At 37.3% G+C, this 27,767-nt stretch overlaps 1 protein-coding gene across 6 annotated transcripts in view; it reads right to left on the reverse strand.

The window, feature by feature from the left end:
- Positions 1–27,767, reverse strand: part of MAP2K5 (mitogen-activated protein kinase kinase 5) — a 268,775-nt gene that overhangs the window by 189,323 nt on the left and 51,685 nt on the right. For all 6 annotated transcript variants that reach the window (XM_030930285.1, XM_030930283.1, XM_030930282.1 and 3 more), the window contains exon 8: positions 21,660–21,724. In XM_030930285.1, the coding sequence (XP_030786145.1) occupies positions 21,660–21,724 (65 nt within the window). The remainder of the gene's footprint in view (positions 1–21,659; positions 21,725–27,767) is intronic.

Below are 27,767 nucleotides of genomic sequence, written 5' to 3' on the forward strand. Positions count from 1 at the left end.
TCGTTCTGTCGCCCGGACTGGAGTGCAGTGGCCGGATCTCAGCTCACTGCAAACTCCGCCTCCCAGGTTTGCGCCATTCTCCCGCCTCAGCCTCCCGAGTAGCTGGGACTACAGGCGCCCGCCACCTCGCCCGGCTAGTTTTTGTATTTTTAGTAGAGACGGGGTTTCACCGTGTTAGCCAGGATGGTCTCGATCTCCTGACCTCGTGATCCGCCCATCTCGGCCTCCCAAAGTGCTGGGATTACAGGCTTGAGCCACCGCGCCCGGCCATTCTTTTTTTTTTTTTAAGATGGAGCCTCACTCTGTTGCCCAGGCTGAAGTGCAGTGGCATGATCTCGGCTCATTGCAACCTCCACCTCCTGGGTTCAAGCGATTATCCTGTCTCAGCCTCCTGAGTAGCTGGGATTATAGGCGTGTGCCACCAGGCCCGGCTAATTTTTGTATTTTTAGTAGAGACGACGTTTCACCATGTTGTCCAGGCTGGTCTCGAACTCCTGATCTCAGGTGATCCACCCACCTTGGCCTCCCAAAATGTTGGGATTACAGGCGTAAGTCACCGCACCTGGCCACTTTCTTTATTCTTCACAGAGTTAGCAACACCTGATAAAATTTATTAATTTATTATGTTTCCCTCCACAACAAATGAAGCTCCATGAAAACATAGACTTTCATTTTTTTTTTTTTTTTTTTTTTTTTGTTCACTGCTATTATTTCCAGTGCCTAAAACTACATCAGGCACATTTTACAAATAATCATTAAATATCTGAATGAATAAATTTTTTTAAAGTGCTCTAGGTCTATTTTGGTTTTTATTTTTAAGGCAATTTCATTAAGTTTTCCTAAGAAACTGCCCATTTTGTGTTTTCGAATTTATTGTCATAAAGTTATTCATTGGATCCTATTAGTTTTAAAATCATTGTTATGTCTTGAATTACGTTCCCTTTTCATTCCTAATTTTGTTATTTCTGCTTCTCGCTGTTATATTTGATAAGCTTTTCCAAGGAACCAGCTTTTGGTTTTGTTGAATTGTTTCTTGAATTTTCACTTAATTAACTTTTGTTCTTCTTCTTTTTTTTTTTTTTTTTTAACTTTTGTTCTGTAGTATTTATTTCCTTCCATTTTCTTTGGGTTTACTCCCTGTCCCACCTTCTTGATTTTCTTGAGTTAGATGCTAAGCATATAATACCCAGTTATTCTTTACGAAGGTATGTATATAAACCTATCCTTTAAGAGTTAAACTTTGGTGCATGTCAGGAGTTTTCATATTAATACATGGTATTTGTGGTTCAGTTGTAAATATTTGTATTTTCATAACATTTCTCTAGTAATACCTTTTGCCTTAAAGTCTATTTTGTCTTATGTTAATATAACCACAATAGGAGTATTCTTTTGATTAGTTTTTGCCAGGTATTTTCCCCTACTCTTTTCCTTTCAATTTTGCTGTGTCTTGGTATTTTAGAAATTTCTCCCAATACAGTCTAAAATAGCACATAGCTGTATTTTTTAAAACGCAACCTAATCTATTAGCTGCTAATATTACTCTACTTATTTTTTTTGTAATTACTGATATATTTGGATTTATTTCTACCACCTAATTCATTTAATTTACACCTATCACCTTCTCTCTTCCTCTATTATACAGAATTATTTTCCCTTTATTCCATCTGTTTTGAAGTTATGCATTCTATTCACTGTGTTTTAGTTACCCATATAACTTTTAACAATCATACCTGACTTAACAAAATAAAATTGCCACCTATATCCTTCTCCCAAACAATATAAAAATCCTAGAACATTTTAACTTCAATCAAGCACTTCTCATCTTAACATATTATTTTGTCCAGTTTTTTTGTTTGACTTCATTTTGAATTATTACTATCGTTATCTTATACAGTCAGATTTACTTAAATGGTCACCATTCCTTCTTTCATTTTATTCCTTTCTGAATTCAACTGGATGCCATTCTTTTATTTCTACTTACTTCCCTACCTACTAGATTTCCTACCCTGTGGTTTCATTTATCTATTGGTATCAACTACTCTATTGCCTTATATGTTCTAGTTATAAATTATTATTTCTCTTCAACAGTTATTTAAATGCACAGGTATGTACTTTAACTTATCAGTAGTCATTTTTTGTTTCTGTTTTTGTTTTGAGACAGAGTCTCGCTCTGTCACCCAGGCTGGAGTGCAGTGGTGCAATCTCGGCTCACCGAAACCTCAGCCTCCCAGGTTCAAGCAATTCTCCTGCCTCAGCCTCCCAAATAGCTGGGACTACAGGTGCCCACCATCACACCTGGCTAATTTTTTTTTTTTTTTTTTTTTTTTTTTTGAGATGGAGTTTTGCTCTATCGTCCAGGCTGGAGTACAGTGGCACAATCTCCGCTCACTGTAAGCTCCACCTTCCGGGTTCACACCATTCTCCTGCCTCAGCCTCCCAAGTAGCTGGAACTACAGGCACCCGCCACCACGTCAGGCTAATTTTTTGTATTTTTAGTAGAGACAGGGTTTCACCATCTTAGCCAGGATGGTCTCGATCTCCTGACCTCGTGATCTGCCTGCCTCGGCCTCCCAAAGTGTTGGGATTACAGGCATGAGCCACTGCGCCCAGCCTAGTATTTTTTTTTTAAGCAACAGGGTCTTACTCCATCACCCAGGCTGGAGTACAGTGTCACAATCATAGCTCACTGCCGCCTTGAACTTTTGGGCTCAAGTGATCCTCCTGCTTCAGCCTCCTGAGTAGTTGAGTCTACAGAGTGAACCACCATGCCTGGCTAAATTTTATTTTTATTTTTTGCAGAATGAGGGGGTCTCACTATGTTGCCCAGGCTGGTCTTGAATTCCTGGCATCAAGCGACCCCCCTGCCTCAGCCTCCTGAGTCGTTGAGACTACAGGAGAGTACCACCATGGCTGACTAATTTTTATTTTTACTTTTTGTAGAACAAGGGTTCTACAAAAATGTTGCCCAGGCTGGTCTTGGAACTCCTGGCTTCAAGCAATCCTCCAGCCTTGGCCTCCCAAAGTGCTGGGATTACAGGTACGGTGTTCACTTTATTTAACTATATTGTAAACTCTAATTACTTAACTATGCTGTAAATTCTTAATATAGGGTCTCTGTTGTAAGTTTCAAGGGGAAGGTCAAGGTCCATTTTGTTCATTACTATATGCTCAACCTCTTCCACAGTATATGATACATTCTCTTCCTAGATCCTTTTTTTATATTTAATACTTAATGAATGTCTCTGATTGCCAGGCAATAAGCGAGGCAGTGTGGATACAGCAGAGAACAAATGAGACCAAGTCCCTGCCCTCGTGATGTTTACCTTCTGATAGGGGCTGACTGACAATAATCAAATAAATATACAATATGTGAGGTGGGGGTAAGTGCATTGAAAAAAATAAAGGTAAGGATACAGAGACTGATCAACATTAACGACATGCTATTTGATATTAGGGTTGGGGAGGAAGTCAGGAAATGCCTCTCTCTTCAGGTTACATGTGAACAGTATAAGAGCACACCATTCGGACATCTAGGGGAAGGAGAGTCCAGGTAGAGGAAACAGCAAGTTCAAAAGCCCAAGGTGGAAATATGTGCTTGACATGTATGCAGAAGCAGAATAAGCAAGAGGGCTAGCTGGGGGAGATAAGGTCAGAGAGATAAGGAAAACAGACTGTGTAGCACCATTTAGGCCATGGTGAGGACTCTGACTTTTATTCCAAGTGATATAAGAGGTCATGAGCAGAGGGGGAAACCTAATATTTTAGAAAGATCACTTTGGCTGCTGAGTGGAGAAAACACATTGCAGGAAAGCAAGGATAGAAACTGGGAGGCTTTTGCAATAAAATCCTAGCAAGCAGTAATAGTGGTTTTGAATAGGGTAGCAAGAAAAGAGTGATGAAAGGTGGTCAGCTTCTTGAAATATTTTTGAGGAAGAACCCACAAGATTTGTGGGTAAAGGTATATATAATCTGAGATAAAAAGAAGGATGAAGAAAGACTGCAAAGTTTTTGTCCTTAGCAACTTGTAGAATAGAGTTTCCAGTTACTGAGATGCGAAAAGCAGTAAACGAAGCAGGTTTCCAAAGAAATCAAGAATTCAGTTTTAGATAATTTTGAAATGCCTAGAGGACATCCAACTAGTAATCAGGTATGAGTCTGAAGTTGAGGACACAGGCCAGGGCTACAGACATACATTTGGACTTCCTCAGCATGCAAATGATATATGTAAAGCCATGGAATTACACACACTCACTTAGGAAGTGAATTAAACACAGAAGAGGTGTAAGGACTGGAACTGAGGCTCTCTAAATTCAAAGGTCAGAAAGATGAGAAGAAAACAGTAAAGGAGATGAGAAGGTACAAACAGTAAGCTAACAACAGACCCCAAAGAACGGGGTCCCTGAGGCCATGAAAGTTGACGTTCTATCTCCCCCACTGCCAAGTGAAGTACTTTGCACAAAGTGTTCAAAAAACATGTGACTGATTTCAAAAGCAATACTTAGGGACAAATCCAACTGACTATATTATCTACTCTTTGATATGTGAAAGATGAGTCTAGTACAATACATAAAAGGTTAGAGGTGGGCTCACCTTCATCTAAACTGTTAATGAGAATTTATTAAAAGATACATCATTACAAAGAGTAAACTGAATTTCCAGAATAATGTTTAAAGGTAAGGAAGATAGGCAGGGCACAGTGGCTCACATCTGTAATTCCAACACTTTGGGAGGCTGAGGTGGGAGGATTGCTTGAGTCCAAGAGTTCAAGACCAGCCTGGGCAACATAAATTATACCTCATCTTAACAAAAAATTTTAAAAAATTAGCTTGGCATGGGGGCACATGCCTGTGGTCCCAGCTACTTGGGAAGTGAGGTGAGAGGATCACCTGAGCCTGGGAGGTCGAGGCTACGGCAAGCCATGATCATACCACTGCACTCCAGCCTAGGTGACAGAGTGAGGCCCTGTATCAAAAAATAAATAAAAGTAAGGAAAATAAGTATGTGAAAATAACATGTTAAAAAGCCCACACAGGACAGAAGGGGGAAACAACCTGTGTTCACATTCCAACATCTGGACTCCCACACAAATTTATGCCGTGCATAAGATCAACTGCATCTGGATTTTACCATGTTTACTAAAATTCTTTATGCCTAGAATTTCAAATTCTAGGAGAACCAAAAAATATGAATCGTCCCAGCTGACTCTTGTTCACAAAATAAATAACCTAGAGCTGATCATATATTTTCTGATAAAGCTGGTACAATCTCATACAATTAAAGTAGGCATCTATTTTCTATGGTACTATTCTGCATATTAATTTCTAAACATATTCCAATCAAATTATTTTAAATTATGAGCAGAAAGAATTTATAATAGGGAGCATATGTGCTTTCCTAGTGATTGTGAGGTAGGATATAATTAAAGAAAGAATGGGGGAGGCTGGCCTATAATCTGACTATAAATATTTCAGATTTCAGCATAACTGACAATATCCTATGTCATAAATGTCAATTTATTAGCAAAACAGTTATCAAAATAAGTATGGAAATACCCATTTTTTGCCTCTTGGAGAAAAGACCTGGGGCGTAATTGCATGTATAATGACTTTTAATCACAATGGCAAAACAGGAACACTGAAATGACAGTATTGCCACTGTTCTATGAAGGTCACAGGGCACTTCCTTCATTAACCACATGAACTAAATGCCACTGACTTAAATTCTACTTCTCACATAACATACTTCAAAGAAGGTTAGTGAAAAGAGGGACACAATTACTTTGTGAATTATTTATAGAGTGTTATCAATTGTTGAAAGGTTCTCCAAATGGATAGGAAACCTAAGAAAATAATCCAGCCACTAAAACAGTGAAAGCAATGGTTAGGATTTGGCTCAAGAAATAACCAGTAATTAAAAAGAGATGGTCTCATTCTAGGTAAGCAAGAAAGAAAGTGATGGTTATTTTGTTCCCTGTGTCTCTTAGAGAACAGGCAGAAGACAAGAAAAACGGTGAGCAAAGGCTATTTTAAAATAAATAAAAGTTACAAATGTGTTTGTTGTTATTAGCTCATTGCAGAGCTAGCTCACTCTCTCAAATAATAACATCAGTTCTTTGCTTTTCATGCAGAGATTTCACAGCTTGCGAGATATCCTGTATTCCCTGATTCTCTATTCTCTGAATGCCCTAGGGATTTATAGGATGTCCATCAGAGACATGGCAGAGGTAAAAAGACAAAGGAAAAGAAAGCTCTCTGAGATCTGATTCATTATGAAAAAGTTTGATGAAGACAAGACAAATAAATCATCATCTAAAATGCAATTCTTAATTCTCCTCATTGGCACAGAAAGTTAAGAGTTGGTCACACTCAGGTTCAGTTATTAAATCTACTTCCTTATTAAAACATGGCATTGGTTAAAGCTAATATACTATAGGATCATCAGTTTCTATACTTAGAGATGATGCTTCTTTGCTCTTTGTGTGACATTTTATTTATTAACCAAAAAAGCCTCTGCTTTTATGTAAATTTAGAATAACAAGATACAAGTCTTTCTTCAACTTAGAAGTTTCCATTTCAAAGACTTCATAGCGTTGGCATAAAGGAAAACTAAAACAAAAAGAAGGAAGATGGTAGAAATCGAGGGGGTTAAACTATTAGGAGATACCCCCATGAGACTATGAATCTCCTACTTAAAACAAGGAATCTGAGAGTTGATTGTATTACATTTTCCCAAAAGATTAAAAGGCTGAACAACTCTGAAGCTAATACAAAACAAGCAGAACGTTTCTCTGCTGTATAAAGCACATGAGTACACAAATACTGACACAAACAAAACAAAAATCTTTTAGTATCTTGCAAGATTAATTTTAAAACCCTCTAGATGTCACCTTTTAATGCAATGATATGGTTTCAGTAACTAAATGTAAACTAGCTGTGGTTCAGCTAATGAAAAATATAATTTTTAAACTTTAAATTTAATCAATTTAAATTTTTAAATTAAAATTTAATCCTCTAATTGCTTGGCCTTTTTAGAAATTGTTCACTTGGTAGGTTTATTTGACGGTAGATTTTATTAACACGTTTAAGACTAATGGCCAAGCTTCGAAATTTCAACCTTCTGTCACATACTAAAGTAGCCATCCACAGAAATACTTCAAATAGTTTCAGGGAAATCAACACTGACAGTTGTTGCCTTCCATAATAGATAAACACATTAGCCAGGCTCTAGCTGTTAAAATAGGAAATCCAAAGTAAACAGCAGTTGTAAAAAGAAGCTTTTATGTAAACTGTACTAGTTCAAACAGTAGTCTTTGCCAACCTCCCTTCTGCCTAAAAACCCATTACAGATGCTTGACTACTGATTGCAAAATAATTTGTGGTTAAGAAACAGGCCAGGCACAGTGGCTCACGCCTGTAATCCCAGCACTTTGGGAGGCCGATGCGGGCAGATCACCTGAGGTCAGGAGTTCGAGACTAGCCTGGCCAACATGGCGAAACCCCGTCTCTACTAAAAATACAATAATTAGCAGGGCGTGGTGGCACATGCCTGTAATCCCAGCTACTTGGGAGGCGGAGGCATGAGAATCACTTGAATCCGGCAGGCGGAGGTTACAGTGAGCCAAGATCGCACCATTGCGCTCCAGCCTGGGCAACAAGAGCAAAACTCTGTCTCAGAAAGAAAGGAAAAACAAAAACCAAAAAAACAGAGCCCCTCATACTGTTTAGGTCTCAAGTCAAATATGTTGTTAGGTCACAGATATTAATTTCAAGATAACTGATTGTACATAGGGCTCATAAATCAACCAAATGGATGATATAGGGATTAGATATAGATATAGGATATCTATATAGGATATAGGATATAGATTAGAAAGATTTTCGGTAAGAGAAAGCTACTGTAACTCTACATTTGCCATTTCTTCTTTCTGTTTACTCTGGCTATATACCCCTTTTTACTCCCATACCTGCCTCAGAGTTAATGTAGTCATCACTACCTCGGTATTTCTTCCCCAAGTTGATGTGGCCTGGTTGAAGCCTTTAACACTCTCCACATCAACTAGAGTAATGTCTTTTAATATATGGTCTAAATACCTTTGAGATTAAGGAAGCTACAGTCATACTGATCTCTTGATCAAGGATTCTGAAAGAATGTAGTGGGCAAACAGAGAAGCAAGAGATATATAGCCTAATGATGAGAAGGAATGAAATAACTGGAATTGTTAGAAAATATATGTGGGGGGAAATAGAAATACCCTGAGGATTAACTAGCCCTGAGGATTAACTAGCTAGGAAACTCTCTCCTGAAACAACTTGATAGCCATCTAATCTTTGCTCACAGTTTCTGGGAAAACTAATAATAAATTACTTCCCAAAATCAGATACATAAACGGCTACTTCAGAAAACCTCCTTATTCTAATAATTAATATTCTATTGTGCTTCATAGTTTATAAAACATTTTACATACAGTAAAGCTATTTGATTTCCACAAAAATTTGTGAGGTAAATATTATTATTATCACCACTTTAAGATAAGGAAACCAAGGCTTGGTGATGTTACTGACTGCTTCACGATTCCTATCTGTAAGTACTGGAGTGGGAAGTAGATTTGGGTCCTCTGAAGCCAAATCCAGTGCATGTCCCAACAAGCTTTGCATAAAAATAAACTGGTTGCTTCTAGATCCTCTAATTTCAGTTGTCTTCAACATTCTCTGGATATGGTCAGTGTTGATTTTTTAAAAGCAATAGGGAAAATCGATTGAATGGCTCACTTTTCAGAGTTGCATTAACTTTTTCAGGCCACTGGGGTACAATTTACTAAATTACCTCTTCTAGAACACTAAATAGTACCCTAGTGGGTCAAAGAGTAAATGCACCTCTGAAAAGTGAGCCATTTCTTCCCTTCTTCCCCGTAATATCAGATGTAATATGTCCCCTATGACAAAAATATTAACCCGTTTCCATTAAAAACTCAAGAAATTGTCCCACACTAGATAAAATGAGTATGGAGAAGCTTTCCTAGGGAGCAGAGGAGGAGCAAAAATCTCTCTTCTATAATCCTGCCCACAATACTGTTGACAAGTCAACATGAACTTACATAAAAAATATCTGTTTTTCATTCAATGGAGATTTATTTTAATCAAGACCTAAAAACAGAATAAAAATATAAATTCAAAGCTGATGGATTCCAGGGGGCAGATGCAGAGGATATCATGATGGCTAGTTTCATCCTACATTACAGTGTTTAAAAATAAGCTCAAGCATTCATCTTGCTTATGAAATAATAGATATATCCCAAACAGCTGGTCTTTCACATATATCATTATACAGTAGGTAATCTCTCTGACTGAATGAAACAAACATTCCTTGGCTGGCAAGTAAGCATGTTATTACTTCTAATCTCCATAAAAGCAAACTCTCTGATACATTTTTGAATTGTCTTAGGAATAGCTATTGAGTGATTTAACATTTGCAAGATACCTTAGCAAATCCAGTCTTTTAAGTTTTCTGCACTGTTTGTGCCTTACTCTTCTGGAAGATGGCTTTGCAATGAAAATAAGACAACTTTAATTTAAGAATCATCCAGCTTCTAATTAAACTGCCACAGGCAGCTGGTTGGATAAGTTTTAATCAGTTTCAATCACCTATTGATTGGTATACTGAAGCCTAAAAAATTAAAAGTAAAAGATGATTGGGGAATTGTCCCATCTCAGAACAACAGTAGAGGCCTCTGTAAATAACTCCTCTTTTAACCATCAGCTAAATGAACACTTCAATACTTGCAGTACAAAGTCTTCTGCAAAATTACTTTAACTAACAAGCAGAAATTTATCAGCTTCAGCCAAAATCAATGCTGAAATCAATTTGAACACTGGTTGTGTCTAAAGGGGCTCATTGGCAATTTAGGGAAATTACACCATGTAAATGCCTGTGCTTTAATTGAACAGTTTCATCAACTAGGCTGTGATTGCTGTCCATTCATTTATTCACTTTCGCTGCAGCTACCATTCTGCAAAGAAATGGCTTTTGTCAGGCTGGAGAGAGGCACTTTATCTTCATTTTGTGCACTTTTGTGCATAAAATAGACTTCATGAAATGGGCATATCATGACTAGGGTCAAAAGAAACCAGGAGAGACTTTTCCTTTAACGTAAAAACTGAACAGTACAAACTACCATCATATCTTATACCATCCAGGGACAGTGATCTTTAAACCAATAATAAGAAGGAATCTGAGTGACTTCCCTGCATATGACACTGTGCCTCTAGGTTGAGGAGCTATGTTCTGCACAACAGAAGGAAAGTATTTGGACTTTAAAACCCAATTCCACCAATGTTCTTTATGAGATACCTTTGTGGAGTTACAAAAATATATAAACTATGTTAGAACATTCTCCCTCAAAAATTGGGCAACATTCTGTTTTTAAAAATCCTTTAAGGTTAGTCAAGGGAAAGTGCTATTCTCCAATCCATTTAGAAGATTAAAACTTAACAGTGTCCCATATACTTTTAAAATATGACAGACAGCAGGAGAAAGCAGAAAGAGGTCTATATGAGAGAAGGGAAACTAACTTCCTTATAAAGACCAGCAAGCCCAAAATATTTAGATTCCAGAAATGATTTAAATACACTCATAAACTAACTCACAAAATCATGGCAATGAAAAAAAAAAGAAAACCAAAGATAAAATTTCCAGGGAGTCATCTGTTGAACTGACTGAGGTTCAGAGATCAGCATAAACATTTCTGACACTGGGCTAATCAGTTATTCAAAGATTACAAGTTCCAAGGAAGGAAGCAGGAAGGGAGACAGCTGTTTGTTCATATTGGTCATCTATAACATACATGTGCCTGTGCCTGGTGTACAAAATAAAAATTCAAAGTACAGCTGAAGTATATCTGCTAAAGATTGCTGGCAGAAATTCTTAGGTTTGCATATGTTCTGTTTATTCTAGTTCCTCATGGAGTCAAAATGTAATTATTTACCAGGAATGGCATTGGGAAAGGACTAAGAATTAAGAAAGCCTGGGTTTCAGTGGTAGTCCTATCCTTGACTTGGTCCGAATCCTCAGGGAAATCCATTCATTTATCTGGGTTTCCGTTTCTTCATAAATCAAATGAAGATGACGACACCTACTGTACTCAGCTACATTCCCACACAGCTGGGACCATAACATGAAGCTTGTGATTGGGGCCCACTGTGGAAATGTAAACGCAACCACGGTGAATCTTAGTACCTCTTGCATCTTCCATGTACGGGGGCAGGTAGGGCCTTGAAACATTTCACTTGAGACTCCAAAGGAGCAGGGAAGCTTCTCATTTGCCCCTTCAGTCAGTTACCCCAGCTGTTGTGCTCTGCAAATACTCACTAAGAATTACCTCCAAAAGAAGTTAAAAGAGAGAAGAAATAAACGATGTACACAAACTTAACTTGGTACATGTGTCTGTGGTAAAAATTCATTCTATAATTTTATCCCATATATGGTTTTCTTCACCACTTATAAAGTTTCATTGGCTATACATTTTGTTGCTGAGGCCATGTAAAATATATTTTATTCATAATTTTTAGATAACTTTTCTGAAAATTTAATTATGATTTAATAAGTTTTATGTTTATTGGCTAAGTATATTGTTATATTTTGCTGCTACAGTTAACCGTCATAATAGAATCAGTATGTTTGAGAACCTCACACAATACATATCTTCCAAATACATTAAGCTTGTTAAAATGCTATATTGATTGTGTCCTAAAGCAAGTTCTAATTTTGTGTGAACATTTTTCATTTTATTATTTAAATTCACAAGACAAAAACCATTAACTGCTTTCAGCAATAGCACTGTACTCTCTTTTTCTTTCTTTTTGCCATACTGACAAGGAAAAATAAGGAAATTTTAGGGTCAAGAAGACAACATGATATAAAGTCACATTTAAAAAGCAAATTAATGGTTTTTTAAAAAAAATTAATGCTTAATACCCACAACCTAAATTTCTATTGCTATTTCCTTCTCAAATTTTACAAACTGCTCCTCCAATTCAACGTTAGTGTACAAATCAGAACCTAAACTTACTTCGCTCTAGTAAGGCAGCAATTTAACAGAAGCATGGTCTCCTACATCAAAGTAACCAATGACAGAGCAAAGAAAAAAAAAAACTGTGGCAGAAAGTTATACACAGTAAATGTCTTTTGGACTTTCCAGTGAATTATTTTCCAAAAAAGCAATTTAAGTAAATACCCTAGATGCTGTGGTACACAAATATTTGCTTGTGCAATATGCCAACCGAGAGACTACGATTTTCTAACACATCAAATACTGTAAAATAGCTATAAAAAACGTAACGTGTCTTATAAATCAAGACTCCGCTAGCACAGCCATATAATTAATCCAGGGATTCAATTATTAAATTATAAGTTTTTGGTAAATAAGGAGACCCAAAGGGTAGACGAAATAACAAGTTACGTTGTCATAACTGTCAGCCAAGAAATGGATGTTTTAACATTTACTAAAAAGCCTCTAAAATTAACACCTAGAGATGATACATCATTGATTTTCAAATCTATACACTGATTTTATATCTTACATCCAAAAATAATTTGGGTTAAAAGTTAGGAAACTCAGAGAGTGAATGGCAAACAGAAAAACCTTGGCTTGGGAAGCAGGGGTCAGAAGACCTAAGTTTTATTCTTGACTTGATCTTGGGCATGCCACTCAGCCCTTCCAAGCTTTATCTTTCTCACAAGTAAAAAGAGGGAAACATACCTTCTTAGCAAGGATTTAGCAAGGACTAAAAGACCCAGGGTGATCAAGCCCTGTCCATCTCTCCACCTTCCCCAGAGCTTATTCTACTCCAATTACACAAGTTCATGCCTATCTTAATCTTAGGGTTTCTGTCTGAGTGGTTACTTCTGCCTGTAAGGTTCTTCTCCCAGATTTTCCCAAACTGATTCCATCCTGTCTTTAGGTCTCAGCTCAAACAGCACCTCCTCAGATAGGTCTTCCTGAGCACCTCTTCTACATTTTTTAATAGAACATGCAAAGTCTATATAATCTTACTTCAGTGTTTATTGTCTTGATTATTGTTTGCCCCACTAGTGTGAGCTCTGGACGTTGCCTATCTGACCTTGCCTATCTTGCTCACAACTGGACTGCACATGCTTGGAATAGTCCTTGGCACAGTGACAGGATGTTCAGCGAAAAATGAATATAGACTAAACAAAACCAAGCAACACCTGACATAAGATTTTTATGGTAACTGAATGCTGAATTTAGTTCTGGGACTGTAGGCTTGGGAGAAATCTGTGCAGTCATCTCATGTCCAGGTCAAAGTGGGAATTCTTTTCTCAGCCGTTGGGAACAACAGCCACATCATTCTGCTTAAGGTAGAGGAGTTCACCACTTCCCAGAGTTACCCAGCAATGAACAACACATTGTGTCCATCCTTAGGCTATGAAGAATTTGCCTCTGCAGGTAAATTCCTGAAACACTCACTAAGTGCCTACAGTAGGTAAGGCACCGTGCTGGGCCCTGTAAGGACTCCCACCAAGATAACCTAGACATAACTCTCCTCCAGGGAACACAACCCAGTGGGAAGAAGAGTAGAAAGAGTATATTAATCACTCTAACCAAAGGCCGACTGTCACAGAGACATTCAAGACAGGCCATTTGTGTCTAGTCTTCAGAAGAACAGAAAGCAAACCTGCTCCTCATCTACAGAAGTGCCCTTCAGACTTTAAGTCAGCTGTCATGGAGTCCTTTAATCTTCTCTTCCTCAGAGAAAAGTTAGCCAATTCCTTTCAAACACTTCTCAAATGTCAGTTCCTCCATGAGGCCTTTCCTGATCCTTCCTGAGGAAAAAGCTAAAAGCCATCACTCCTTCAGCCACCAGATCTGTGCACCATACACACAGACAGGTGGCCCAGACTGTGAGGTCCCATGCGTACCTGAGGACAAAACTTATGCATCTATCCAGACACAAGTTTTGAGGCTAGGCTGTCCCCAACATCTGACACAGAACTCTCCACATAGCATGTGCTCAGAACTTGGCTGCCTGACAGACAAATGAAGGAAGACTGAACAGGCACAATTCCCCAATCCCTCATTATTCTCTCCATTGCTCCTCTGGGTGCTCTCTGAACTGTCCACATGTCTGTAAACTCAGCACCCAGAACTACATACAGGAATCCAGAATCCAAAAGTGACAGACACTATGTCAGTTCCTGAGGTTATGCCTTCTTGGTGTGGCAGGGAATAGATTTCAAATGGAAACTAGATATCTTGCACCCTATAATACAGAAGTGTGCTAATGTAATGTTTACCCGATCACAGCCACTTTTACTGGGGACTTTAAACGTCTTTATAAATAAAAATTTGTTATTAAAATATTAGAAAGAAGTCTTGCCACTTCAAAACTATTTTTTTCCCTGAAAGGAGATGAAGTTGAAACACTTAGATTCAGCAAATTCTTACTTGAAATATTACCATAATGTATTGATTTTTACCAGACTCAATTGACTGAAAAGTTGTTTGTATAGCAATATTGGCCAAACCAATATACTAGAACAATTTTGTTACCCATAGTAATCAAGTGCATTTCTAAAGTATAATTATACTGTCATAAAAAATAAAACCAAGATACCCTTTTCCAAGCAATAAAACAATAAAGGCTATAAAACAGAAAGAAAAAAAGGCTAAATAAATGAGATTTTTAAAAATGAAATGTAGTGTCTTTCAAAAACACTACTGCCTCTTCTTCCTTCCCTTAAGCCAAGGTTAGCAGAAAATGATCAATACTTCAATCTCAATAAACTATTTAAATAATAGTTAATTCGGGTGGAAACAGAGTCTGAAAATCTCTTCTCAGCGACCTGTGACATCCTGTCATGTTGGTTGCATGCCAATAATACATCATAGCCTATAATGGATATGAGCATGTATGAAGTTATAGGAACATGGAGAGGTGGGGAAAAGCAAAGGTGGGAAAGGTACAGAGAACCATGAGCTCAGGTTCATTCCTTAGATTCAAATCGATACAATACATATTATTGTATGAAACAAACCTATAACAGTGAATGCTGAGAGAAGGAGAGAAGGAAACATACATAATTAATTTTATTTGACAAATATTCATTGATTTTCTGAAAACATTAATATCCTTGCTTGTCACATGATACTATAATGCAATCCAGCCATATACAAATATTTAATTTTACATTAGGATGATGTCTTGTTTGCTTGTCTAAAATATGATCTTGGCTGCAAGGAAGATTCCTTATGTGATTAAAAATTTAAAGTCCAAATAAATCAAACCATCATTCTAGCTCTCAGGTCAATTTTAAAACCCTTTAAAAACTACTCTTAATTTACAAGATACACATCATGGAAAAATATATAAAAGACTAGGGCCACTGGCACAGCCACAAGCGAAGCTGGGGTCCAGACCTCTTGCTCTCTTTTTAAGTTTCACACCTTCAGGTTGGCTGGTCAAAGAGGAAAGTCAAGGTTTTCTGGGTACTATGTGGTTCCCAATATTTTCACCATCAAGGACTCTTTTCATTCTGTTTCCTGTAAGGAATTCCATGTTTTGAAATATTCTGTTTACTAAACAGCATTTAACTAGACAATTATGTATTTTCTCATTTTATATAAATGACCATCAGTCCTTCTAATTTTCATTAAATAAATCATATTACTATAATGAGTTAATGATTCCAGCTCCCAAACACTAATTTAACATTTTAGTTGGCCTCTACAGTCAAATCACAAGTGCAAAAAACACAACCTAATAGACCACAGTATCGCAGTTACCACCTCCAAGGACCATCCCCAGCCCACTGCCCAGCAAATATCTCTCTTTAGATAAGGCAACAGAAAGGAGGACAGACCAACATCTTTGAGAATTATAATTCCTTCCCTCCTCTTATTGTCTCTAGATAGGTTCAAAGTAATTCCTAAGTAATGGTATACATTCAACCTTCAAAACACCATGAAGGCAGTATATATACTACCCATTATATCACTGAGAATATTCCAGATCAGACTCTTACTCTATCCTGTGGGAAGGAGTTGGAGGTAGAAAAATCAGTTTTCAAACATCTTGAGACTAGATTATCTGGCCCCGAAGCTGAAAATATGAGTCTTGGCTTGACTAACTGGCATTAAGGAAAAAATAAAATAAATCCTTCAGTGATTGCTGGCTAACTGACTTACCATGATTTCATCCTCAAAGTTAAATATTACTTCATTTCTGACCCAAAGTTTGAGTGACTCCATCAAATGATATACCAAGGAAGCAGAGTCTGAGAGACTGACTTTGGAATCAATGTTTCCAAAGTAACTACGCCTGTTAATTTCTTTCATTTCCATATGACATATTATCCAAGAAAAAGAGACAGTGACTAGTGAGTCAACAGATACTAAGCACTGAAAGTTTTAACATTTTAAAGAAAGTTAGTCATTCGAATATCAATCTCCTTAGTTTGGGTATTCTTACTCTTCTAGGTGAATGTTCTACGGCAATTGTATAGCCTCTCAAAGTAGCTAGATATGAGGAAGATCCAATTAAAGAGCCCCACTAAAACCTCCACTTGCCTCATTCTCATTTCAGCCAAGACGTACAAAGGATCTATTTTATCCTTAAAACTGTGCTGGTACATGAGAAAACACAAGAAAACAAAATGGACTTGGCTTGACCTTGAGACAACATCGCCTGGGGGAAGAACACCAAGCAAAAAGAAAAGAAATGCTGTATAGAGATGTGGCTTTGCTGCTGAATGGCCACATGATAAGCCCTAGTTTTTTCAATGGTAACATGGGCTTAACATTATACCAGCTGTCCTATAGCAATCCGAAAATAAATTAGGATTAAAAAATACTTTGAAACTTAAAAAATCATTATATTTAAGATAATATGTAAGATATCATTATTCATCAAGCAACTACAGAATAGAAGAAAATATAGAAGTATAATGTGTATAACGTAAAGGCAGAATTTCTCAGTTAGTTCAACACAACTATAATTCTGTGAGATGTTTATAGATGTTCCTCAAAAAGAGTCCCATGGCTGGCTGGGGGCGGTGATTCACACCTATAATTCCAGCACTTTGGGAGGCCAAGGCAGGTGGATCATGACGTCAGAAATTAAACCCCATCCTTACTAAAATACAAAAAATTAGCCAGGCATGGCGGTACATGCCTGTAGTCCCAGCCACTCAGGAGGCTGAGGCAGGAGAATCACCTGAACCTGGGAGGTGGAGGTTGCAGTGAGCCGAGATCTTGCCACTGCACTCTAGCCTGGCAACAGAGCGAGACTCTGTCTCAAAAAAAATAACAATAAAAATAAAAAAAATAAAGAGTCCCATGGCCAAGTCAGGGTAGGAAGTACAGAATGTAAACATTTTTTCTATTATTAGCACTACCATTACCAGTAGTTAACATTTAATAAGTGTCAGTCACAGTGCTAAGCCTTTTACAGACCACCTCATTTAACCTCACAACAACCTAGATACTATTATTTTCTTTTTCTTTTTTCTTTATTTTTTTGAGACGGAGTCTCACTCTGTCGCCAGGCTGGAGTGCAGTGGCACAATCTCGGCTCACTGCAACCTCCACCTGCTGGGTTCAAGCAATTCTCCTGCCCAAACCTCCTGAGTAGCCAGGACTACAGGCACCTACCACCACGCCCAGCTAATTTTTATATTTTTAGTAGAGTCGGGGTTTCACTATGTTGGCCAGGACGGTCTCAATCTCTTGACCTCGTGATCTGCCTACCTCGGCCTCCCAAAGTGCTGGGATTAGAGGTGTGAGCCACTGTGCCCCGCCCAACCTAGATACTATTATTATCCCCATCTTACAGATGGGAAAACTGAGGTATAAGACATTATATAACTTGCCAAAGGTTACATAGCTAATTAGTGACAGAGGCAGGATTCAGACTAAGAGCCCTCACACTTAATCACAACACATACCATTCTCTACTTTCTCAACGCTTTTGAAATTCATTGTGAATCTCTCAGAGGGAAATAGAACACATGCCTTTCCTGAATTTATTTTTTTGGAGCAACCTGTAGCACTTTAGGAAATGGGGCAACAAGGAAAATACATTCATTACCTTTTCCTAAACTTTTCTTCTTCCTAGGGTTGGGCCATACTTTAAGGTATTTCCTTTATGTTCTGTAGCCCAAATTAGTAATCCAAGAAATACCAACTTAAAATTAACTGCCTAAGTCACTCTCACAATATAGAGCACAGCTCATCAGGACACAGCACACAGAATTCACATTACCATTTGGTTTAAATGTCTGGGGCCAGAATTTCATATTGTACAACTGTGATGGCCATCTACACTTAAAGGAGGAAAATGTATCAACTGTTAAATCATATACATTGTAATTACACATGATTACAATATCCCTGAAAATTCCCAACATTCCATCAAGTGAAGTGAATAAGACTGCATTATTAAACTTTTGCTTTGCACTTATTAGCTTTATTACACTTTAAAGAAAAAAATGGAATAAGCCCATTAGGCAGTTCTGTTACCAGTGAGTGTATTTTCCAATATTTTCTTCATCTAGTTTATGTAGCATAGCCTATAATGTAATCACGCTGTTTGAAAAACCACATTTTTTTTATCAACGACACCATTAAGGTGAACTTAGTGTAGAAGAAAGTCAATCATAACACATCAAACACTTAGTTTTATAGAGACTTTAGTAAAGTGGATCCTCATTTTTCAATGATTATATCATTTCTTTGTGCTGTACTAAAAGCCAGGGATATAAGAACAATAATACAAGCTGAAGCCTGAGCAAAAATGATACCCAATGATCAATGACAAGTGGTTATGCAATTTGGTATCTTCACCTCCCCTCTTAAGAATCACACAGGCAATAAGGTAAATGAAGTTTCTTTTTATAATAAATCTACTACATACACACTAAAATTATCAGGATATTGTCATTCACCACCCATATGCAATCATGTCAAAAACATTATATCTTACAACACTTACAGTGAGTATTAGCAATGGTAGCTAAATGAGCTCTTAGGATAAGTTCCTAACATCACACACAGCACTTTAGCAAATTAAAAAACTTGTGGCAAGGACATATAGAAGAATGGTCCCTTTGACATAGTAGCCCTAATGAAAGAAGTTCCAGCCATGCTTCTTAGCTAAAAACAATGTTAACAGAGTGAAGGGGGAGTTACTGTTTAATGGGTGCAGAGTTTCAATTATGCAAGATGAAGAGTTCTGTGGATGAACGGGGTTGACAGTTACACAACAGTGTGAATGTACTTAATGCCACTGAACTATACACTTAAAAATGGTTAAAATGGTAACTTGTGTTATGTGTATTTCACCACAATTTAAAATAACAATTTTAAAAACAACATTAACATAATTTCATGCTGTGATTTTCCCTTGGTGGATGGGCATGTTTTTTCCACTTCTCTGTATACTCCCCCTTTTAAAAAATAAACCTGGCCAGGTCCAGTGGCTCATGCCTGTAATCCCAGCACTTTAGAAGGCCAAGGTGGGTGAATCACGAGGTCGAGAGCTTGAGACCAGTCTGGCCAATATGGTGAAACCCCATCTCTACTAAAAATACGAAAATTAGCTGGGCATGGTGGTGGGTGCCTGTAGTCCCAGCTGCTTGGGAGGCTGAGGCAGGAGAATCCCGGGAGGCAGAGGTTGCAGTGAGCTGAGAGTGTGCCACTGCACTCCAGCCTGGGCAACAGAGCGAGACTCTATCTCAAAACAAACAAACAAATAAACAAACAAACCTATGTTTTAAAATAAAGGATTAAAATGCCAACATCTAGAATATTATGTCTCGTAAAAATTCTGCTGGGGTTTCATGGTCTTATGCTTCTTCCCTTCTAGAAATAAGCTAGGACAATAAATTCACAATAGACCTTCAATTAATATAAAAGTAAAGGTTTGGTGAAATAACACAGATAGGTAGGTTAGGAGTCTAAGGAAACATTTTTGAATTCAATTTGAAGCCAATAAAAGGAATACAAAGAGTTGCCAGAACCTTTCTTGTTTTATTATATTTGGCTATCAGCATAAAGGCATTAAGAAGAAAGGTTCAAGCTTTGAAAAGTGAACTCAATAGAAGCAAATCAGATTGTACATGTTCCTTCTTCCTCTTTCCTTTCTATGGGCACCTGAACTCAAGAACCTTCAGAACACAGTAAAAATCTAAATCAGATAGTAAGGAAGAGAAGACTAGGATGAAAAGATGCCATTTATACTGGAGGTTGTGTGGGAAGACCACTAGTATGATCCAGGGAAGCAGAATAGCAGCTGCAAAAGTCATTAGACACATTGGACCCCAATTTTAAGGGCCAGGCCCAAGGCCAAAGGAACATGTAAGAAACATGTTATTATTTATTTCTCTGAATTATCATAGTGAAAGGACTTCACTTTCAGACCAACTGTTCACAATACTCATCGTCATCTGCAGGAAAAAACAATCCAAACGTGAACATAAGTTCTTAAAGGGCTATATTCAGGAGAAAGGACTTACATCTTGGCTGTATCTGCAAAGGGCACTGAAGCCCTGAATGGGTGGCTGAATCAGATGACTTCAAAAGAGCTTCTAAGCCTGAGAAATCAAATTCCACACCAAGGCTGTATCAATGAGTAAGGGATGTTCTGGAATTTTAGGATGTGAACCTTCATGGTCATAGAATAGGGCAATTTTTATCTGTATTCATGTGGTTAGTCAGAACTTAAAATTCTAAGAATATGGGTAATCAATTAGAAAATAAGTTAATTATTTTACAACTCTGGAAATACATATTAATACCAATGTTAAAGTATCTGTGGTTGTGACCTAATATCACAACCATAATGTGATGCAGGATTAGTGTATACATGGAAAACAGCTCTCTGGAGGAAAGTTTTATTATTCCCTCAGGGCTTTCTTACGGAGTATGGATTTTTTAATTCCTAGTGGAATATTTTTCATACACCATTGCAGACTATTAAGTACCAGATATTACATTATATAGTTTAAACTTTGCACTACTTGCATGAGAAGACTTCCCTGTTGGAGAACTATTTTTTATGGCTAGCATTTTTTAATATGAAAATGAACATTCCTTTGGGGTAAGATCACTGCAACTGGAATTCGGGAGAACTTTATAACTTAACGTATTCATCAATGTGTAGAAATTCTCTCAGGGGAATAGGGTGAGGAGAAAAGAAAATACAACAGGAAGAAGGCTTTTTAATAACTTACAGTGTTGACACAGGGCAAAGCAATGGTATTTATAAGGTCTGGCTTCCACTGGGCATAACTGTAAACAGGCAGGGGACTAGTGTAGGATGCTAGCAAGTTAAAAAAGAATAATAATAGTGTTAAAAAGCAAAGGAAAAAAATGCATTAAACTTCAGGCCAGTTAAAGGTACACTTACTAATGGTGGACTATTAACTACACACCCAGGAGAGTTGCAGACTCGGAAATATTAAAAAGGCAATATAAATGCACTTTCCAGGCAATTCTTGAGAAAATAGATGTCTTGCAGAATTTTGGAGTCAAATATGGAAATAAAATCTAAGTGTTAGTAGTCATTTAAAAATCTTTGCCACAGAGAACTTGGATACTCAGTATTTGGAAAAGCGGATAGAAAGTTTAAACAAAATTGACTACTCACTTGTAGACTGTGCCTCCGTTGCCATGACCAAGAGTGTCCCGATACCGTATGTCTTGTTCATTCATCTCCACAAGAAAGAAAGAAAAACAAAAAGGGTGTCATGCTGTGGATGGAAATGTCAAGGAAAAGCAACTCTGGGCCATAAACAACAAGCAGTCTGGGTCATTTCAAGTTCAGCTGCAAGAACGAGAAGATCAATACAACATTTGCTGTCCAATTTATAAAAGACGATACCAAGGGACAAAGTGATGGAAAGTTTAATGACAATTTGTTTGCCTGGGTCATTTCATTAAAGTTTGATAAAAGGTGTCAAAATGGAATGATATAACATAGCTCAAAAGGGTCAGGTCAGAGATACTGATAAGAAAACAGTCTCCAGTACTGCATATAACCAATGCCAAAGAGCACTGCACATAACCAAAGTCAAACTTAGGAAGACAACACACACACACACACACACACACACACACACTCAGTAATCTAACGCATGATCTGTAAATAAATCAGCCCTAGAAAACTCCTCAGATGTTCCCCATAATTAACATTTAACAAACTAAATAATGTTTATGATTTTCCTAGAGTACATATAGCTTTTCTTTGCAAGTAACAAACTAGTATACAGCAATAATTAGGCAGAAATCGTATTATGAAGATGGAAAAGTACCAAATCAATGCACTTAAGATGCACATATAGTCGGATATTATAAAGGAAAAATACATAGGCATGTAATTTTTATTAAAGTCATTTTCATAACTTAATATATAAAAGTTTGCATGTTTTTCAAGGTTCTATAAAACCTATTATACCACAAATAACTACTCTCATTTGTATCATGAATAGTAGGTGAATTGTGTTAGTGCCCATAAAATAATGTTTTAGAGTTTAGAGAGCTCCCTATATAATTATTTATCAAATGACTTTAAGACTAGTCAGACTTTGATGCATTCAGTAATTTTCTACACACTGGTCCAGATGCTTAAAAATTAACTGCCAACTTTATTCACTAAGTGGATTTAATAAAGGTGTTCTTTTCCATATAGCTAAAGCTTGGGGAAAGCCACTGTAAGCCCTGAAAAAAAAAATCAATTTCCAGGGAATTGCACTGCCTTGCATGGGCAGAAAATGGATGGAGTTTTTAATTCAATATCACTTGGAAAAAAAATAGTTTGCTCTCAGACCAGTATAGTAAAGCTTTAAATATTTTGCTCTACTCTAAACTTCTACCAGTTGAATAAAGCAAGGGTTCATTCACCAAGGGAAATATTTTCCTTCTACACATTTCTGAAGTTGAAGCTTCAGAGAGCTGTGATAATTAGGAGTACAATGCAGGTAACAGAAACAGCTTCCTTTCCAAGCCATTTTACCAATCCCTAAAAGAATACTGACAGATTAATGTGCAAAGGCCAATTCAGCACCCAATTTAATTGTAGTACAACCAGATTGATGCCCTTTACCATCAGCTAATTATTATATTCAGGGTCTGTGAAGTAATGAAAAACATGCCAGAACAATTGGCAACTATTTTCCTATTTGAGGGAAATTCTGTTCATTACTACCTTTATATTACTAATACAGAAAAAAAAATTTTAAGCTGTATAAAAGGTGTGGCATAAACAAAATAAAATCTCATTATTCTGGACAGAATGATAAATTTTAAAGCAGCATGAAGAAAAGTAACACATAAAGTGACGAGATGCTAAACTAGCAGAACTGCTGTTTGGTTTACTTTGATAAATGAAGGATATGTAAATAGCAGTATCCATTGGTGGGCACAAATAGGCCACTGGGCTAATTCCCTTAGAACATTTCTCTAGGTAATCTAAACATGTCTGTAACAACCTGATTTGTACTATTAACTAATAAGCTACACTCTCATCAAGGCTTGACATAAATTTCTAGGAGAGATATTTCACTCACTCAAGTACACAAATTCTGAATTTGTGGCACTAAGGTTTAAGGGTAAGCAGGAAGTTGCTATGTAGTAGATAGGGTCTATGCTCTGGAGGGGCCACAGTCTGCAATCATATCCCCTCCACCACTTCATAGGCAAAGGGGTAGATATGGCATGTCTCTGAGCATGTTCAAATGGTGTAATTCTGACTTCTTAGTCTTTTTACCACTAATATCCACTACAGGGAAAAGAGAAGGGAAGAAGCTACCCAATCCACATTCCCAGCACTCCAACCTAACAAGGAGTGGTAAGCATCCAACACTGTCCGGGCACAGGTGGGGAAGAAGTGCAAGAAGGAGAAGGGGAAAGGGAGAATGTTTATTGCAAGTGTATGTGCATTAATCACTGTCTAAGCAAATTCAAGAATGGAAAAAATCAAGACAAATATGGAATCCTTCAGATAACCAGGAGGATTTCAAGAGTCTCATAAAGATAAAAACGGTTTTGAAGAGCAATTTCTAGAACCATGTCACTTAGTATCCATAAAAAGTGAGCAACGTGTTCCTATAATGTGTTTCTACAATGTTTTAAAGTTATGCAAACCTTTGGCCTGTGAACTGATTGATAGTTTTTTAGTTAGTTTTTTTTTTTTTTTTTCCTGGAGACGAAGTCTCACTCTGTCACCCAGGCTGGAGTATAGCAAATGACCTTAGAGAAATGACTGGCACTGAGCTCTGTTCCTGCTGAAAGAGAGGCAGGAGCCATAAAAGAAACAGAGACAGCAACAACCCATGGGCAGAGTCAGGTTGGGTTTGTGTGGGTAAAAGAGGGTTGTTGTGTAGTTTGGGCTTACATACACAGTCTCATTTATGTTTCAGTCTTCCTCTACAATCCAAGATGAACTGTAAGAATCTAAGAGTTATATATACTAGTAATGATACAGTTTTTAAACCTAATTTTACAGTAGATACCTATTCCCCCTCCCTTTTTTTTCCTAAATACAAAAAGGTTTTCCTGTTGTTGTTGGATTTTTTTTGAGACAGAGTCTTGCTCTGTTGCCCAGGCTGGAGTGCAGTGGCACAGTCTTGGCTCACTGCAACCTCCACCTCCTGGGCATGGGCCGCCATACCCAGTTAATTTTTTGTATTTTTAGTAGAGAAGGGGTTTCACCGTGTTGGCCAGGCTGGTCTCAAACTCCTGGCCTCAAGTGGGCCTTCTAAAGTGCTGGGATTATAGGCATGAGCCACTGCGCCCAGCCAAGTACAAAAAGTTTTTCTAAAGGCTTTTTGAAGTTATCAAAATAACAGCCAAAAGATGCAGCTGGACCAGAATTAGTTCTAGATCTGATTTGAGTAGATTTATACTTGATTTATCAGGAATAGGAAAATACTGCCACCCTCTCCTATAAAATCTTTTTAAAAAACAGAAAAAGAAAAAATAACTTTAGAGATGCAAAGGCCAAAGTCACATATCTTTGGAGTAACTGTGCACTTTTTAAATTCTTCAAATTGACCCTTTGGGCTATTTTTAATCAGTTTCAAATCAAGGGCCAATGTTAAACAGATGATGCCACACTAGAACTGAAGCAGGAAAAACACATCCAGAAAACACATCAGTGAGACTGCTTTATAGCTCTCAATAAAACATGCCAAAAATACCTTCTGATTTATTTTTTTAAGCTGGAAAAATAGAATTACTCCAACATAAAGTAATAACAGGAAAACAATGTCTCCGTTTCAAAGACTAAATATTAAACTTTTTTTAAAGTGCTTGATTTAATATATTAATGAAATTAATGGAAAAAATGAAATGGAATTCAATTATGGATCAGTGCAGAAAATATTCTTTGTTTATTGTCTGTCTGTGTTAAGAAGAATCAGTACCTATCGCTTATAAATCATTAAAATAAAAATGCTCAATTAATCCTTATTTTATATGTAAAGGTCTGACAGAAACTAGTCCCATCACTAGACCTTTGCTTCACAAATCGAAGCAATAATGGTTTCAGAAAGCAGTCACACTCTATGAGCAGACAATTGGAGAGATTTAGTAAATCCCACTTTATAGAGCAGAGACTAATCGGAAAACACAGGCCAGTCAAATGTTTCTTATGAACAGTTGACACTATATCAATGCTGAATCAATTGGTGGCATTTACTCTGAGTGACAGAAAAGAAATAAATATTTATATCACATAACCTATATCAATGAACCCAGGCAGAAAGCTATTTCTAACTTGTCAATATTTGATTATCTTGAAGAATCATGTCCCTTTCTTTTAATGATTAATATGAATTCCTTATTAAATCTAAGTGGAGGCTAGTGGAAAGGCAAATCATTATTAATGCTTGAGAGCATAAACCACTAAAATAAAAAACTATGCTCAAGTGTTAAAGTATCATTAAATGTGACTTACATCTTCCATATCAAGTGGTGTCAGTGTTCAGCCCAGAAATTTATTGATGCCTACAACTGTGCACAGTACCTCACTGCAATGCAATTTCACTCACTGTTTAGTTACCCTATAGCACCAAGGAATTAAGGAATTAGTAGAAGGAGACATTTTGAAAGCTTCCAAAGGTGGGTTTTTTTGGTTTTTGAGGGAATTTTTTGAGTGCAAGTAAATGTAAGAAAGGCTCATCCTTATAAAGAAAAAAAAGCTGTATTGTTTAATATGAGGTTATCACATTCCCAAGGGAAAGCAATAAACAATCTTTAAGTGTCAAAAATCCTTGCCATGACAACCTCCCACCATAGAGAACCTCATAACTGAAGCCATTAAGATATCTATGGTACTAGGTTTACTGTCAAAACATTATGAGCATTTCAGAATGCTTATTTTTTGCAGTGGAAAAAACTGTTTTTCATTTTTGGAAGAAGAGTCTATGACAGGTTATTTTCCATTGCCTGGGCTGAATAAATGTAGTTAAAGCTTCTTAATTTATGTCAATTTTGAAATATATTTTCCAGCTGAGGAACACAGTGACTGATACATAAATTACAATTAGTAACTAGAATGCAAGCATGTTGAAGATACACAAATATCCTAGGCTTAATATCTTTGCTTTTAGTCAGATTTTGTTTATATATACTGGTTCTAACAAAATATAAGACACTGAGGTGATACAGATGTGGATCTCAATCTAAACAAACCTTTGGCTGCTGAAAGTTAAAGGTATTCGATAAATACTATCTAAAATGTTGAGAGTACAAAGATTATACATACACCACTAGATTCTCCTTGGCTGTATACAGGATATTTGAGGACTGGAATTCACATACTCTGGATGGCAATCAGATGTCAGAAGCAGATCAACTTAATTTCTTCTAACTGTATTCAAGGAATTGTGTGCTAAATAAGCAAGGCCTCCAGAAGCACTACCATACAGCACTGTTTTAAGGCATGCACATGTATTAGGCCACAATGTTACAGGTGATATTAAAGGACAGGCATGAGGACCTGGCTTTGTCTTTGACATGCTCCACTACAAGTACTTGATTCATGAAATGCCAATGAGGCTTGGAGAGGTCAGCGTGTGAAGGCACTGAATAAGCATCTGAGATAATTAAGATTTCAGCCTTCGAAACATGGACGGGAAGTGAACAGCAGTTAAGAAAATCAATAAGAGTCTTTTATTTGCAGTGACACAGATGTCTCAGTCAATAGAGCCTAATAGGCAGGCTTGATCGCAATGGACAGGCGCCTGCCTCCAAGGCTATCAAAGGGCTTCCACTATAACAAACATTAAAACGCATTTATGTTGCTATTGAAGAATCGAGGACCCTGTAGGTAGCTTAATTTACCAGTGTATGTTTAAAAGCACTATACTATTTCAGATGTGTCCATTTACTTGAATCAAAATTAGTAAGAAATAACTGGCCTGAAGGCTCGTTTGCCCCTCACTGGCTGGGTTAGGTCATTCAGCATAAGATGGCCAGTCTACGAGGCAAACCAAGGTCTCCTGAAGGCCAGGAATTTTATACGCCAAAGGTCTGCTGTCACTCTGCTTCCCTAAAAAGCCAGTGTTAGTTTCAGGACAAAAGAAGGAGCTAAGGTGAAAAAGTAATGGTTTTTCCTTTTCTCCCCAAAGATAATGAAAGAAACAGTCACCTCAGAATGCAGGGCCATTTCAACAGCCCACGAGTTGACACACTTGTTCAGAACTGATTAACTTTTTAAAAACTGAGATGGCAGCAGGGTGTGTGCATGGTACTT

Source organism: Rhinopithecus roxellana, chromosome 5 (assembly GCF_007565055.1).
Source record: "Rhinopithecus roxellana isolate Shanxi Qingling chromosome 5, ASM756505v1, whole genome shotgun sequence".
Taxonomy (NCBI): Eukaryota; Metazoa; Chordata; class Mammalia; order Primates; family Cercopithecidae; genus Rhinopithecus; species Rhinopithecus roxellana.